Raw genomic sequence first — 18,337 nt, 5'->3', positions numbered from 1 at the left:
TAAGATACTTCATGATCTGGAAGTCTGGCATTGAAAATATCTCAAGATATGATGTATACAGTAGATTACTTTGCTATGGAAGAGTCATGTTTCCTTATTGCCCAAAAAAAGGGATTTTGACGAAGGAAAAATCTATTTCTGGGCGAGGGACCTGTGTCACCCAGTGAAATGCTCCTTAAAGCACCATTTCAAAGGTATAAATACTGCTAAATATACCAGAGAAAAAAGTTGCATGGAATGCTAGGAATAAATCCAGCTCGCTCACCCCTAAAGGGTGTCGGTATTGAAACTGGGGCAAGTGATACCACTACCAGAGATCCCTTTCCAATTAGACTTTCCCCTCCTCAAAATCCCCAGTTACTACGAGGTGTTGTTTACTACAGCTACTGCCCCCCACCCCCCACCCCCAACCACCACCGCCACTACCTATCCTTCTCCCATCATTCCTTGTTAGCACCCGTGAACATTCGGACGTGTTTTTCGTAGCTCTGTATTATTCTATGTTTGTGAAGATGTCAGGTGTTTTAGAGATCCATGCTCCCAAATTGAGTATTATATTTGTCTGTTTGTGATTTCTAGATAGCGACACGCTATTAGTTTTATTAGCATTAGCCATTCAACAAAAATTCCTGCTCTAATAGTACAGTAATCTGGGTGTCCCAGTCTGTCTAGACAAATCTATCAGATTTTCTTCTCATTGTTAGGGTCAGCTTTTTTCTTTAGATGCCTTTTCACTTGCTCCTCAAAATTTCTGGATTTTGCCCTCTTATTGGTTCATCTCACTGTGTTAGTTGACTGTTGAGTTCTTGGAATAACGAGTATGTATTTTAAGTCTTTAAAGCTAAGAACTTGTGATAGATGTTGTTCTTTACAGTTACTGTAACTAATTATCTCATCCTACACAACACATGTTGCTTTCCATCTTTGTTCTAAAAGTTTTCTTGCTTGTTACAAGACTATCATTACTGTATACCACCGTCTGATTTAAAACATATTTAATTACCAGTCAAGATCTGTCAATAACTATTTCAGATGTAACCACACCTTCATCTTCTTGGGGTGTGCAATACAGTAGAAAAAATATACCTACTTATGTGAGGAGATAGATAAAAGTACATCACGCAGACCAAAATATTGTATATATACAAAACTTTGAGATACAACACACATCACACCAATCTTGAAATTCATACTTTTTCCATATTTCTAAATTACAAAAAATCGGTTCTCATACCTGTCTTCTCCCTCAATAGTTGCAGTTTCTATAAATTTGGTTCCTTTATCTGCCCAGAAGAGCATGTCCTCACCAACGTCAAGAGCAAGAGCAGAAGGTGTGTGAAGTCCTTCGGTAATGACCTTGCGTCTGTGTAGGCCATCTAAATCTGCTTGCTCTATAACTGGAGGGGTCACCATGTTTACAAAAAACAGGATTCCCTTCACAGGATGAACAGCTAGATGGCGAGGCTGATTTTCTTCCTCATGTCCAATGATACCACCAACCTTGTTGGATTAAATAAGTTTTTTGTAAATATACTGTTTCTGGCACTTTCTATATTTTAAGTATAAATGTAAAATATCCATGGAAGAGTTCTTGAATACAGACAAAATTTCATTAAAATCAATATATTAGAGATAAACATACCTGGGTTCCATCCAGTCTGGTAATATTGATCACATTGTTAATAGCACACGACCATATGAGAACCCTAGTGAAAGGTTCAACAGCTATGCTGTATGGATATATTTTTTCCATGGGGTTATTGACGAAAGTTTGCAAATGACTACCATTATGATGAGCTCGACGAAGAGTATTCCCCCGTCCATCAATCCAATAAACAAATTCATCGACAGGGTCAAAGTCGATGGCCCTTACATTACGCATATTATGAATGGGAAGGATGAGCGTTGGAGCCTCAGTAAGGTCTTCTACCAACCTACTAACAACTGTCTTCTGACTAAATAACAAAAATGATCTTGGTGCTGTAAAGGAAACGAGAAAATAGTCAACAATTTTCCTTCTTTCTAACTGAATATTTCTATTGTATTATATTTTGTTGATCTCTTAATTTAGAAAAATGTCAATGAAACCTAGCAAATAAACTTTTACATAACAGTGCATAAGCACTTATTATATTAATAACTTACAATTGCAATACTGTAAAGTACACAACTGCTAGTTACTGACACATTAATATTTTCATAATAATTTTTTTTTTAAATGAACGAGTAAGAAAACAAAATTGAAATTACCTGTGCATGTCTTTCCATCACTTTCAAGCTTGTAATGAGTAGGACAAGAACAAGTGTGATTTTGTGAGCCTGTAGATGAAGGGACTGCCAAACAGAGGTGAGAGCATCCCCCATTGTTAATGATGCATGGGTTCTTCCCAGATTGACGTGATGAATGATATATGAGAATGTCCATGATGTAATGTAGCTGGCCCTAAATGCAAATAAAAATAAAAAGATTAAGCACAAGTAACAAGTGGCACAGTAACTGTAAAAATCCACAAAAATAGACAAAGGCTCAATACTAAAATTTAAAATTTTTAAGGCTCTAAATTTTGTCCCCCAAGTAACTTGGACTCTATAAAATAATTTCTCATTATGATAAAAACACTTTGCATCAGCTTTGAGTGTGTTTAACAACATTATTATTGAACTAAAATCTATTACTTCCATATTTACCTCTGAAGAGAACAAGATATTAACTGTAAGTGCCATTTTAAAAACCTCTGAATAAAATCAGTTACGTAAAAATTCCTGTCGTTAACCATTTAAAGCCTATAAAACAAATCCTAGTTACTGAGAAACAAGTGTCTGTTGGTTTAGCCCAGAAAAATATGCAAAAGCTTCAGATTATAGTGGTCTCTATAACTCAAGCCAAGTATCACCTTATTAAAAGTGGAGGAGGGTTCTATTCATAGGCAAGTATGAAAATACTGTAACAGAATTTAGTTTAAAAATAATGGTTTACAATATTTCCAAGAATCTTGCCCCTGAATAGAACAACCGATTGACACACTTCTCAGACAGAAGGAAGGTGATGGTGATATACACTAATAATTTGATCCAAAACAACTTTATCATAAAAATTAAGTCAATGTCTATTTTATTCAAACTAATGCCCTTATCAAATAATGAACAGAAAATGCCAGTAAGCTTGAATTCCGGTCGAATGTATGAGCATGGCATAAGTTCTATAAAGTCTGACTTTCCCCTGTAATTATGTCAAGGTTATCACTCTAAAATGCTTTTTTATTATTTCAAAGATAATAACCAAGAATCATTCAGCATTTGGAACAATTTGATACAGAGTAAACTAAATAAATAATGTTGGATCATGCCATAATGTTAACTGAAGGGACTTATTTGAAGCTTGTAATTCAATGGCAAATTTAACTCTAAAATCTAAGATATAATAGATAAATTATAGTAAAGTTTATATATAGTAATGCAAAATAACCAATATAATTTATTTATAGACCAGGACTGTTTTGTTTTAAATACATCTTAAAATTTGTATAAGGCTCTCCTTGAATAATGATCAGAAAATACAGTTAGTTCTCCATTGAGCTAATGTAATCTTTCTGTGATAAAGAAAAAAATGTTAAAAAGCAAATAAAAGGATAAAGAACATAGGTGCCTCAACAAGGTACTAAGATTGAGGATCAAAAGAACACTAATATAACCTGTCTACTTTACATTTCAGGAAATATTGTGGTATATGATAAGTAGCTGATATGTCCAATAGCGCAGAACGATAAATCAATAAGAAACATCACTCACAAAAGGGTAAAATAATTCAGTATTACCCCTCCACAAATAAATTCATAATAACAAGATAAAATAAGTCACCTGACCTTTACATATTTTCCTTAATGAACCTAATCAACACTGGCTTTTTAGTAACTGCTGGGTGTATTAGCGGCTAAATATGGAGAGGGGAAGGTATGACAGAGCAATAGTGGGGGATTTTCATATAATGATTCTATTCAGAGGTCATCAAGTTGACATTTCCAATTAATGGCTTGTTCTATTCATTAACAAGATTCATGGAAATGAATAGCTTATTATGGGAGGTTCAACTTTACATAAAAAGGAATCTTTATTGTACTATACTGGTATACATTAGAGTATATATTCTGGAGTTTACACTTTAAATACTCATAGGGGCAAAATTTATAATTCAGCATCTTAAAAGTAGAAAATGGTAATAAACACTGAGCTAACACTACTGCATTGGAAGTTGCACATTCCCCTATTTACACAGTTACTTTTACTCTGGTTTTAATAGGGCTATCGTACATATGATACTGACTTGAAGAAGATCAAAGAAGAAAAATAGATAAAACTGAACAGCAGCAGCCAACATATCAGAGAGTTGTAAAGAGACAGCAAAAGGGGGACAAAAGCAATTTTCATTTAGGTACACAGTCCTCTTTTACCATTTACATAATGTGTTTTGGCACCAAGATCAAGAAAAAGCATTAATGCTTTATAGATATGCTTCATTGTTTTCATAATGTTTTAGCATTTTCTGACTTTCCCATTATAAAGATCTAGCTTCAATAAATCATATATGTGTAGTGTTGCAACCACTGCAAGTGTATAGTGAAAATGAATAGTAATTTTATGTAGATGGAACTATGGGCAAGTATTTTAAGAGCCTCTAGCTGCATTCCAAAGGACCCATACTCGGGCCAGAGTACTACCCCTAACAGTTAATGGTAGATAATAATGCTGACAATTATGTATTTTATTGGTACTGTCTTGGTCTTATCTAACTATGGTAAATAGTCCTCAGTAAATACTGGATCACTTTCATAACACTGAATTCAGCACACATATGGTCCTTCTAGTACAATATTCAATATTTTAATAAAGATGGATCACTTTTAAATTATAAAACTGAATTCAACACAACTGGTCCTTTTAGTATACATATTCTAATACTAATGAAATGAACAAACCAAAGTTGAGACATGCTCTTGCTAATGGTGTTCATTAGTAATGGAACTATAACACAACAGAGAAATACACTAACATTTACACACAGTAACATTACCAACATTACCTGTATTCTTGTTTTGTTTTCTCCATTGGATTTGATGGCCCTTTCAATGGTGCCTGTCTTCCAGTCAGCCCAATAAACATAATCTTCATACAGAGTCAATCCATATGGCTGAGGTAGATTACTTACAATAACCTGCAGAAGAATTTCTTTTTAACTTTGGGTAAAATCAATTTCAAATTACTGTACTCAGGTGTCAAAATCACATGGTCACAATATTGTACTAAATATGTAGCAACTACAATAAACTCGACTGTTTACCTGTCTATTGTGGCCATCCAGGTCACTGCTCTCAATCAACATCTTATCAATATCTGTCCAGAAAAGTCTACTATCCTTGAAATCAATGGTAAGTCCATTGGCACGCCCCATGTCAGTAATAATTGTTAAAGGTTGTGTTGCATCCAAGTGAGCTCTTGATATTCTTGGTTCTTCGCCCCACTCTGACCTGTATCATGATAAAAGACATCCCAATGTACTTACAGAAATTGGTAATATGACTAATATATAGTATCATTCAACTTATAATTCAACTGACATAAGGTCTACAATACCAAAAATCAAAACCTTCTTAAGAAAGGATTAAACTCAAGAGACTTTACCCACATTCAATTCACGTAGATATCTGGGATTGAAAGGGGAAGAGCAAGAGGGTGTGGCTTTATTGCCAAGTGAATGGATGACAGGTCAAGAAGTGGAATGGAAGGAGATATCATCTAGGTTAATGTGGGTAAGGGTTAGGTTGGGTAGGGAATATTGGGCTTTAATTAGTGCGTATGGGCCAGGTTGTGAGAAAAGTGAAAAAGAGCGGAATGAATTCTGGAATGAATTAACTAGGTATGTAGAAGGACTGGGTAGAAGGAATTATATAGCTGTCATGGGAGTCTTAAATGCTAAAGTGGGTGCTGGAGAGGTAGAAGGTGCACTGGGAAGTTGAAAATGAGAGTGGCGAGAGACTGGTAGATAAGTGTTTAGCAAGAGATGGTTGTAAGTTCTGGTTAAAAAAAAAAAAAAAAAAGATATTAACAAGTATACATGGGTAAGAGTGGCAAATGGAAGAGTGGTAGAAAGGGCATTATTGGATTATGTGTTGATATCTAGAAGAATGTTTGGAAGATTGAAAGACGTGCACGTATTTACATGCATGGCTAACGGTAAGTCGGATCATTTTTTGGAGGAAGGAAAATTAGTTGTAGCAAAAGAGTGGGGGAATAGAGTGGGGGGATGTAAAAGGGAGGTAGTGAAGGTTGAAGAGTTAATAAAACCTGAGGTAAAATATCAAGAAAGGTTGGAAATGGCATATGAAGAGGAGTGGAAGTTAGTAAAAGAAAATTTTATTGGGATTCCAAGTGATATGTGTGGCAAGAGGATTTCTGGAGGCAGCATGAGGAAGGGTAGTGAATGGTGGAATGAAGGAGTGAAGATAAAAGTGGAAGAGAAAAAGAGGGCATTTGAGGAATGGCTGCAGAGTAATAGTGTAGAGAAGTATGAAAGATATAGAAAGAAAAATGTGGAAGTAAAATGTAAGGTAGCTGAGGCAAAGAGGGCGGCTGACTGGAGGTGGGGTCAGAGATTGAGTCGTTCCTATTAAGAGAATAAGAAGTTTTCCAAAGAAGTGAAGAGAGTAAGGAAGAGCTGTTCGAGAATTGAAGAGACAGTGAAAGATAGAAATGGAAGGTTGTTAAAAAGAGAGGAGGCAAGGAAAAGGTGGACGGAATATTTTCAAAGTTTACAGAATGTTGAGGATAATAGGGAGGCAGATATAATTGCTGTTGCAGGTGTTGAGGTGCCAGTATTGGGAGATGAGAATGAGAGAGATTACTAGAGAGGCAGTGAGAAGAGCACTAGATGAAACAAGAGTATGAAAAGCATATGGTATGGATGGTGTGAGAGCCGAGATGTTAAAGGAAGGGGGTGTGACTATACTTGAATGGTTGGCGAGATTGTTTAATGTGAGTTTTATGTTGTCAATAGTACCAGTAGAGTGGGTGTGTGCGTGTATTGTACCGCTATACTGTATCTGGGTAAGGGAGATGTGCATGAGTGTTGTAATTTAAGGGGTATTAGTTTGTTGAGTGTGGTTGGAAAAGTGTATGGTAGAGTACTAATAAATAGGATTAAGGAAAAAACAGAGAATGCAACCTTAGAAGTACAAGGTGGCTTTAGAAGAGGTAGGGGATGGAGGAATCAGATTTTTAGTGTTTATGGATCTGGAAAAAGCATATGATAGAGTTGATAGGGAAGAGATGTGGAATGTGATGAGATTATATGGAAGTGGTGAAAGGTGGTTGCAAGCAGTGAAAAGTTTCTACAAAGGTAGTAAAGCATGTGTTAGGATAGGAAAGGAAGTGAGCGAGTGGTTTCCAGTGAGAGTGGGGCTGAGACAAGGATGTGTGATGTCGCCATGGTTGTTCAACTTGTTTGTTGATGGAGTGGTGAGAGAGGTGAATGCTCAAGTGCTTGGTCGAGGATTGATAGACGAGTGATCATGAATGGGAGGTAAATCAGTTGTTATTGGCGGATAATACTGTACTGGTTGCAGACGAGGAAGAGAACTTTGGTCAATTAGTGAAAGTGTTTGGAATGGTATGTGAAAGGAAGTAAGTTAAGAGTTAATGTGGGTAAGAGTAAGGTTATGAGATGCACAAGAAGGGAGGGTGGTGCAAGGTTGAATCTCATGTTGAATGGAGAGTTACTTGAAGTAGATCAGTTTAAGTACTTGGAGTCTGTTGTTGCAGAAAATACTGTAGTGGAATGAAAGCAGATGTACATCATAAAGTAAATGAAGGATGCAAAGTGTTGGGGGCAGTGAAGGGAGTGGTAAAGAATAGACGGTTAGGCACGAATGTAAAGAGTTCTGTATGAGAAAGCAATTGTACCAACTGTGATGTATGGATCGGAGTTGTGGGGAATGAAAGTGACGGAGAGACAGAAATTGAATGTGTTTGAGATGAAGTGTCTGAGAGTATGGCTGGTGAATCTCAATTAGATAGGGTTAGGAACGAAGTAGTGAGGGTAAGAACGGATGTAAGAAATGATTTAGCAGCTAGAGTGGATATGAATGTGTTGAGGTGGTTTGGCCATGCTGACAGATTGGAAAGTGGCTCTCTGCTAAAGGTGATGAATACAAGAGTTGATGGGAGAAGTACAAGAGAAAGGCCAAGGTTTGGGTGGATGGATGGAGTGAAGAAAGCTCTGGGGGTTAGGAGGATAGATGTAAGAGAGGCAAGAGAGCGTGCTAGAAATAGGAATGAATGGCGAGTGATTGCGACGCAGTTCCAGTAGGACCTGCTGCTTCCTCCGGTCGCCTTGGTGACCGCGGAGGTAGCAGCAGTAGGGGATTCAGCGTATGAAACTTCATCTGTGGTGGATAACGGGGGAGGATGGGCTGTAGCACCCTAGCAGTACCAGCCAAACTCGGCTGAATCCCTCGTCAGGCTGAGAGGAAGGGTCCCCTTTTTTTTATTTGGTTGGTGTTGGCTACCCCCCCCCCCCCCCCAAATTAGGGGAGGTGCCTTGGTAAATAATTAGACTTATTTCCTTTCCTCACTAGGCTATTTTTCCCTATTGGAGACCATATAAAGTATATAAGCAAGTCAAAAGGCATTCCCCAAGGCTCGATTTCTCCTATTTTCCTTTGTCTTCACACTAAGGTTAAGTCCAGTGATCTCTACCAATTTGCCACATCCCCTGTCATGGAATTCAAAATATTTCTGATGATCAGGTCAGACCAACTAATGAATTTCTAAGGATCTTGACAAATAACGACATGGCTCCATTACACTTTACTCCCTATGAATTCCAAACCCATTTTACAGCCAGACATGAATACTAGAGCTTTTGTCTTAAGCGTTCTTTAATATATCATACAGCAATGACAAATGTATGGTAGAACCTATTCTTACTCTTTATCCTACTTCTACAAAGCATTCTGATCCTCTTCTTAGCTATCCACTCTATCTCTCATGATTTAGAGGACATGCCTCTCCAACACTACATATCACAAAATAACCAACAATCCTACACACCACAATAGGAGTGAGAAAGGTGGGCGCATACACTCCCACCCTACACTGGCCTTCAGTGTTGATGTTCTGTCCGAGTAGGACTATTCACCTGTTCTTTGTGCAAAAGCAGTAACTGTAACACTGCCTCACACTTGCTTGACTGATCACGAAGGTACCCTGTTAGGAGTAAAGTACTGTTACTCCATCCCAAAGGAGGAGAGTAATTGCTCCAAGTCCCAGTGAACTTTTAATGAAAGGCCTTCCCTGAAGACTACATTTAACTCCCTGTTATCGAGAGTTCTGTTAATACGATTTTGAAGTTACACAAGTTCAAAATTATTGAGATATACAGTATTCTGTAACACGAAATGTCTTATGTTACACTAGTTTAATTTCAAACCCATCCATCCACCCTCTGAGGAGAAGTCAACAAGAGCTTCCTCCATAGCTAAGCTACACTGGGGGTTTGTCATAAGGGACACACTATGAAAACTCATTTACACAGCTTTACAGCAATCACCATTCAGGGAACACTTTCGATGCCATACGAGCCAGCAAAAAGAAAAATTCCACTATCACCCACAAAGGAAAGATGAAACTCTGGAATGGTAACTCTCTCCCGAGACAGAGAAAACACCACAAAGTGAGAAGAGTTAGATACCCAAATGGGGAGGTACTGCTTATAGTTACCCTTCACAAAGATACACAAAAATAAAAAACAAAATTTTCAAAAATTAACGTAAGAAAAGATCCAACAGTTGAGAGAACTCGATGGTACTTCTGTACCCGTTGTGGCCAAAGACGAAAGTGACTAATTTGTGACTGCTGGGTGGTCAAGGTTCTCCCTTGCACCACATGTCACTAACCAACTACTGTATATGTTAATGTTTCAATGGCTATTACAGTGTCACGAAAGATTTATTCCTATTTCAAAAGATGAACGGTATATATACAAGCAGGAAATATTGGGATTTGTTACTTTACAGAAATATAAAACACCAATCTTACCAATACATGAAGCCTTGACCAGGATCTAGTGCTATAGAACGAGGGCTTGCAATATTCTGCCACAGAAGAACGCGTCGAGAGGTACCATCCAAACGGGCCACTTCTATTCTGTTAAGCGATAATGAAGACAAATTAAAGTTTTGAACGGCACTGTATCCTTTTAGAACAACCATAAAATCTATTACAACTAGAACTTGTGATCAATGGGGACTATGAGCATAGACTCAAATTTTGAAATAAAAAATCTGTAGAAAATACTAATCACTCCACAAATCATTTTATTATTTCAATGTTTCTTATTAATATAAATTACAAAATGGTCATTCATATTACCCAAATTTTTAGTGAGCTTACCATAAGGTAAATTTAAAGAGTTAATTAATCATACAAATGTACACTTCAATCAAATACCTGTTGTTTCCCATGTCAGTCCAATAAATGTTACGCGCAAGCCAGTCGACAGCCATTCCTTCAGGATATTCAAGACCAAACTCGATGACTGGTTCAAGTTGGGACCCATTCATGAAGGCACGGGATATGGACTTCACACTTATGTCAGTCCAATACAACCGGTTATCAATGCTATCAAAATCTATAGACCTGAAAATAAAGAATTGCCTACCTTATACTATTTCACAAAATAATCACTCTACATGAAAAATATATTTTCATATACCAATAAATGAGCAAAATTAGGATACTTTATATGTATACACAATGCTATAAAATTGTAAGATCAAAGAGAAAACTACGTTAAATTCCAAATTTTTGCCAAAAGTTAAACAAAACAGCTCTTGATACTTCGGAATTAATATTCTATAATTCAAAGGCGAGACTCCTGGAATAATCAAAATTAACATCACAATGACATCAATGCCCTTAGAGGTCAGGATGCCAGAAAACTTAAAATCAATCAATTAACATCACGATGACAGTAAACAGGTAACCAGACATCCAGAACACTTTACTGTACTTACATTGCTTCTTGAATCCCAGTTACAGGAATGGGAACATTATGGCTTGTGAGGAGAGAAATACGTCTAATATCTTCTTTGCGAGTGTACAGGAGAAATGCTTCTGGCACAACACACTGTTTCTCATCTTGCGTAAGCTCGTAGCCTAGAGAAAATATATACAGGGTATATATATCAAATTCCAAGTTTTGAGAGAGAGAGAGAGAGAGAGAGAGAGAGAGAGAGAGAGAGAGAGAGAGAGAGAGAGAGAGAGAGAGAGAGAGAGAGAGAGAGAGAGAGAGACCCCCTCTCTCAGCAAAGAAGAAAGTATGACTACTATATATTTATATATACTGGTATATAGCCAGACACTTGCTATTTATTATATAGGAGAGATTACAGTACAGTGCATTCACAACTATAGGGTTTTTAAACTTAAAGTACTGTACAATTACATTTTAAGGTTAAAAAACTATCACATATCAGCAGAATTCTACAACCACAACGGGAACTCAAGAATGTTACAGTTGCAGATAAGGCAATTTTAGTGTTTTTGTTATCTACTGTTTTTTGTACAGGTAGAGCAGTCATGTTCTTTATAGGAAAATGTTTAGTACAGAATAAAGAATCATGGAAATTTTGGCAAAAAAAGTCAATAATTTTAAGCACCACCAGACCTAGCTTCACCAAGCTGCTCTTCCAGCTTGGATAAATTATTAGTTATTTTGTAATGAATATGACTCAAAAATAAAAACACTCAAAAATTGGGGACGAGGATAGGAGACCAATGAATTTTGGGTAAGAACTGTATTAAAATAATTAATCTATTCACAAAATTACTTTATTTCAATTGATCTCACCAGAAATTCATTTGGTGACTACTAAATTTATCTCTGTAGTGGGTCAAAGTTATCACTAGAAAAAAAAAAAAAAATGTCAAATAACTGAATTTTCTTAATAATCAGTAATGAATAAAGTTTTATTAGGTACTGTATACATTATTTCACTCAAGTCACTAGCAGGGAATGTAACATGAATTAAAAGTAAATAACTACTTAAAATGCAGTTTCTTTGGAACAAACAAAAAAAGCAGACTCAAATACAATAAAGAGAATACAGTACTGCAGCAACAACATGAATTATGGTGGCTTTATTACTTCATATAAAGACATTCTTACCTATTGGACATCCACATGTATAGTTGGTGGGCCTGTTAAGACAGAGATGTGAGCATCCCCCATTATCCTTTCCACATGGATTGGAACCATCTTTTTTACTGACATTCACAGCTTTTAAACCCATAAGGTCTGGAAGATGTTCAATTATCACTTCCCGCTGATCACCTGTGTGGGAAATTCCAAAATTGCCACTTTCATTTAAAGATCAATAAGAGCTAAAGAATAAAGAAAAACTGATATGGGAGAAAGAAGCACAAAGTCAAGACCAGAATCAACGAATTATAAGTTTAGTGTATTCAATGTGTCAGTATAGTTCACATTAACTCTCTTTGTTTTTACATTAATATTCCCTATTTATAAATTTAGTCAATAAAAATTCAAAATTATACACAATGGAAAACAAATTTTCATTAAGCCAATTTATTCTTTTTGGGAAACCCATCATCTAAATCACTTCCTTCAAAAACCCTACATTCCAATAAAAAAAAAAAAAAAAAAAAAATATATATATATATATATATATATATATATATATATATATATATATATATATATATATATATATATATATATATGCTACCTGGTATGTAGGAATCTCCCTATTCATGCAGTCTAGATATAGCTTAAAGAAGACAACAGGGTTGGAAAACAGGCTCCCATAAAAACTACAGATTTGCACATAGCAAATTTTTCATAATTCCTTCAAATAGCTGCTTGTAAAAGAGGGTTGAGCCTTGAGTTCATGGACTTTAAATTAACTGGTTGGGTTTATGGGCAGACTTGACAACAATGGATCAAATTGTCCATGAGCAGTAGCCTCCAGAGAAACCAAGGAACTGGAGCGTAAAATAAAACCCTAAACCTGTTCAGATGAAACACCAATTTGAAAAATAATTCTGAATTAAATCACAGAAAAAGGTCCACAGCAAAGAATGGTGGTTCATTGGAAACAAAAACAAAAAAAGAATGGGTAGCTTAATACACCTAGGGCCGAGAAGCCCTGGATATCAACCAAATTAGTCAAAACCCATTCATTAATTCAATATATTTCCTCACCAACAGCAAAGACAAAAACTGAAGAGCTACCAAAAACTCAGCCTTGTCTATCAGACTATATACTGCAATTTATGAGGGTGAAGAGGTGGTAAGTGATTAATATCAAATAAATATATTCTAATATATTAAGAGAAAGTGGATCAAACTTATTCATTAATGCTCAGCTGGAAGTTAAGGCTCTATCTATGAAATTCATTACTATAACTACATAGGTTACCAGATGTGAATTTGTTTTAGAGAAAGTGAACCAAACTTATCAATCAAATGCTCAAAAAAAGAGGCTCTTTCTATGAAATTCATTACTAAAACTAAATAGATCGATAGATTTTAATCTTCCAGTTAACATTGCATACAAAGAGGGAAAGAAAAATATATGATCAAACTACAGGAATCAGTCTAGTCTTATGGAAAAGCAATTAAGATGAAATAGAATTAATTACTAATGCTCTGATACACTAACAACCATTTAAACATTACTAACAAAAAAAAAAACAGGGGCAACTATTCACATGTGGAACCAATGTTGCCACAAATGATGAGCAATGAAACTGCTGAAAACATTCAAGAATACATCTTCAAGCAAACACAAAAAAGAATATGATGTGGTGAATATGAAAAAAAAAATAATAAAGTTGAAGCCCAAATCAGCTGTAAGGGTTCAAGAAAACTTGTCGACATCAAGGTAGACACAAAAGTGAGGCTCTCACTTACAAGGTATCAGAGGACGAATAATGCACAAGCATCCTGCTGCAAAAACTAGCCAGCAGATACTCTTCTGAGAATCAATTGAAAATGTAGCACAGTATCTATGATTCATGACAGGCAATGAAATGAATGATGGGTTTGTACAACAGATTAAATTTCTATAAGCCTGTCCCCAACGAAGGCTACCACACTTACCATTTAATTTGTTAACCCTTTCAATGCTACGACGTTGCCAGTCGGTCCAGTAGAGATAGTCGCCCAGAAGTGAAAAACCAAAGACATGTGGAAGATGATCACCCACCACTACTCGTCTCTCAGAACCATCTAACGATGCCATCTGTTAAAGAAATTTTAAAATAATCAGAAAGATATTCCACCAATACAACATTAAGTTCTAGTCTTAGAATTTTCTGTTTGACATGTAAAGTAAGTTTCAAAAGTAATTTGTATTTTCCCTAGCAACATAAATCAGAGTCTTTTAAAACAGGGATATGTATTCAGCAGTGCTGGAACACCCACTGAATCATTAACCAGGTTGTCCTTAGGCCTAAATAGCAGGGATGATTGATGTGGGAAATTCAAGTTAAATAATCCAAAGAAATCAGGTTTGTATAGACAAAAAAATACAAATTCCTTAAGAAAAAAATTTATTTGTTCATGTATAAATACAAACCTTCCATGCATTAAAACTTCTGATGTAGCAAAATCTTTTCAAGCCCACACAAATCCTAGCTTGATATCTATAGAAAATATCTCATCAAAATTTATAATAAATACTATATTGCTATGGTTTGGGTGATTTTAAAAGATATTTCCCGTTTTTAAATTTTAATTAGGTTACCAATGGCAGTGAAAGAGTTAAAATATGGAGACTCAATCATTGGTGGGAGGAAGACCCCTAGAACTAAAATGAAAGGTTCTTTTCTTTCTTTGACAGTCATCCTTCTTAGTGCCATATGGGAGTGTGGAGGGTTGACTGCGACTTCCTAATAAGTAATACTAGGATGTAGAAGCTTTTAGGGCATCAGCCAGTACTACGACATGGAAAACCTATCTGTCACAGTATTAAGAAAGTCTTGTCAAAGTAAATGACTGGTTAACACACCGACCACCGTTCCCTTTTGCTCGGAAGATGGAGTTGTTTCTTGGCAAATGTAGACGACAAGAAACATGCTCCACTGTGAAACTCATCAGCATCCAACATCAGACAATCATTAACAGTTGCAGCTACTGCATCCACTAGAGGGGGGAATATAAGAGGTAGAAGAGACAGTCATTCTACCTCTAGGTACATCAGAGTAAGGCACATTCATCTATATCACAATAGGAACAAGAAAGATGGGGATATACACTACCACCCTCCCCTGCCTTACAATGCTGCTGTTTGGTATGGATAGGACAACACACCTGCTCCCAGTGCAATATTAGTGACTGTAACACTGGCTCACTCTCACTTGATGGATCACAAAGGTAACAGTTAACTGGTATGTACCACCACTCACTTCTCAAGAGTGAATGCTATAGATATGGCCAACATTCAGTCCGAATTGCTAACTCCCTCCTGAATCGAGAAATTACCATGGAATAAGAAGAGTTGTGCTCCAAGTTCTTAGTCTTCCTGATCAGGAGAGAGAGATATTCACTTCCAGGAGGGGGGGAGTAACTTGAAGTCATTCCTACACAATGTTACACAACACATGAGGTTTCTGAGCTTTGTATCCTCATAGTAATAAAATTAACCTCACCACATACTTACAGTATGTTTCTGTGCATTTCACTTGCAAAAAAACAATATAAAAAAACAAAACTTATCAGACACCAATACAAAAAGATTCAACGGTCAAGAGAGCAGTGAAATTATGTGTTTTTAGCCATTGTGGCAAAAAGACTAAAGTGGCCATTCTGTGACAAGCAGGAGGGTGGGGCTTCCCCATCATGCCATGTGTCATTAACCAACAACCTTATCAACAATCCAACAGCCATCCCAGTGCCGCTGAAGACATATCTCTATTTCAAAGGACCAAAGATTTGTAAACAGATATACATATGAACAAACAGTTGTTAACCCAAGGTAACAAAAGTTCAGTACATAACTGAAGGTTTATTTACCTAGGCTACATTAAAAAAAATATGAAACAAAATATAATTGCACAAATAAAAATTAACCACTGGTTATTCTTTTAATGAAATGAAATCAGAAGGTACTGTATGTTTGGGAAGCTGGATTAACAGTAGTTATATAAAAATATTTTACATGATTATGAAACCTGTCTAATATGCCTTTGAAAAATATATCTTAGTTTTTCCACTCTTGATTGTAATTTTACACCTCTGAAAGATATTAAACAGCAATATGTTATTTTCCTTAGTAAAATAAATTTTTGAATATACTTACCCGATGATCATATAGCTGCATCCCTGCTGCCCGACAGAAAAAACCTACGGCAGGAATACGCCAGCGATCGCTATACAGGTGGGGGTGTACATCAAGAGCGCCATCTGTCAAGTAGGTACTCAAGTACTCGATGTCAACAACGAACCAATTTTCTCCTCTGTCCCACTGGTTCTCTATTGGGGAGGAAGGGTGGGTCCTTTAATTTATGATCATCGGGTAAGTATATTCAAAAATTTATTTTACTAAGGAAAATAACATTTTTCAATATCAAACTTACCCGATGATCATATAGCTGATTCACACCCAGGGGGGTGGGTAGAGACCAGCATAACAAGTTGACCTAATGAGCTAAGTATTCCGTATTTCATTTTAGCAGTTATTCAAAATAACAAGCATAAAATAAATAAGTACCTGGTAAGGAAGACGACTTGAACAATTACTCTGCCTTTTTAAGTACGTCTTCCTTACTGAGCCTCGCGATCCTCATAGGATGCTGAGCGACTCCTAGGAGCTGAAGTATGAAGGGTTGCAACCCATACTAAAGGTCCTCATCAAAACCTCTAATCTAGGCGCTTCTCAAGAAATGATTTTGACCACCCGCCAAATCAAGTAGGATGCGAAAGGCTTCTTAGCCTTCCGGACAACCCAAAAATATTTCAAGAGAAAGATTAAAAAGGTTCTGGAATTAGGGAATTGTAGTGGTGGAGCCCCCACCACTACTGCACTCGTTGCTACGAATGGTCCCAGAGTGTAGCAGTTCTCGTAAAGAGACTGGACATTCTTAAGATAAAAGACGCGAACACTGATTTGCTTTTCCAATAGGTTGCGTCGAATATATTTTGCAGAGATCTATTTTGTTTAAAGGTCACGGAAGTTGTGACAGCTCTAACTTCGTGTGTCCTTACCTTCAGCCAAGCTTGGTCTTCCTCATTCAGAAGGGAATGAGCTTCTCGTATTAACAGTCTGATAAAAATAGGATAAAGAATTCTCTGACATAGGCAAAGATGAATTCTTAACTGAACACCATAAAGCTTCAGACGGGCCTCGAAAAGGTTTTAAAATAGAACTTAAGAGCTCTTACAGGACATAATACTCTTTCTAGTTCATTTCCAACCATACGATAAGTTTGGAATATCGAACGATATTGGTCAAGGCCGAGAAGGCAGCTCGTGTTTGGCTAGAAAACCAAGATGTAGAACATGTAGCCGTTTCGGATGAGAATCCGATGTTCTTGCTGAAGGCATGAATCTCACTGACTCTTTTAGCTGTGGTTAAGCATATCAGGAAAAGAGTCTTAAAGGTGAGATCTTTCAGGGAGGCTGATTGAAGTGGTTCGAACCTGTCTAACATAAGGAATCTTAGAACCACGTCTAAATTCCAACCAGGTGTAACCAAACGACGCTCCTTCGTGGTCTCAAAAGACTTAAGGAGGTCCTGTAGATCTTTATTGTTGGAAAGATCTAAGCCTCTGTGACGGAAGACTGATGCCAACATGCTTCTGTAACCCTTGATAGTGGGAGCTGAAAGAGATCGTTCTTTCCTCAGATATAAGAGGAAGTCAGCTATTTGAGTTACAGAGGTACTGGTCGAGGATACGGATACTGACTTGCACCAGTTTCGGAAGATTTCCCACTTCGATTGGTAGACTCTAAGGTGGATGTTCTCCTTGCTCTAGCAATCGCTCTGGTTGCCTCCTTCAAAAAAACCTCTAGTTCTCGAGAGTCTTTCGATACTCTGAAGGCAGTGAGACGAAGAGCGTGGAGGCCTTGGAGTACCTTCTTTACGCGTGGCAGATGTAGCAGGTCCACCCTTAGGGGAAGAGTTCTGGGAACGTCTACTAGCCATCGAAGTACCTCGGTAAGTTATTCTCTCGCGGGCCAGAGGGAAGCAACTAGTGTCAACTTTGTCCCTTCGTGAGAGGCGAACTTCTGCAGTACCTTGTTGACAATCTAGAACGGAGG

At 36.9% G+C, this 18,337-nt stretch overlaps 1 protein-coding gene across 1 annotated transcript in view; it reads right to left on the bottom strand.

The window, feature by feature from the left end:
- arr (low-density lipoprotein receptor-related protein 6) overlaps positions 1-18,337 on the bottom strand; it is a 77,776-nt gene that overhangs the window by 13,441 nt on the left and 45,998 nt on the right. The window contains exons 11-20 of the mRNA XM_068351024.1: positions 14,177-14,318; positions 12,221-12,385; positions 11,067-11,208; positions 10,501-10,689; positions 10,090-10,197; positions 5,336-5,522; positions 5,078-5,209; positions 2,251-2,443; positions 1,643-1,980; positions 1,235-1,500 (exon numbers count right to left, since the gene is read on the bottom strand). Of these exons, the coding sequence (XP_068207125.1) occupies positions 1,235-1,500; positions 1,643-1,980; positions 2,251-2,443; positions 5,078-5,209; positions 5,336-5,522; positions 10,090-10,197; positions 10,501-10,689; positions 11,067-11,208; positions 12,221-12,385; positions 14,177-14,318 (1,862 nt within the window). The remainder of the gene's footprint in view (positions 1-1,234; positions 1,501-1,642; positions 1,981-2,250; positions 2,444-5,077; positions 5,210-5,335; positions 5,523-10,089; positions 10,198-10,500; positions 10,690-11,066; positions 11,209-12,220; positions 12,386-14,176; positions 14,319-18,337) is intronic.

Source organism: Palaemon carinicauda, chromosome 27 (genome assembly GCF_036898095.1).
Source record: "Palaemon carinicauda isolate YSFRI2023 chromosome 27, ASM3689809v2, whole genome shotgun sequence".
NCBI classification, from domain to species: Eukaryota; Metazoa; Arthropoda; class Malacostraca; order Decapoda; family Palaemonidae; genus Palaemon; species Palaemon carinicauda.
This window is presented reverse-complemented; position numbering and strand designations above follow the sequence as displayed.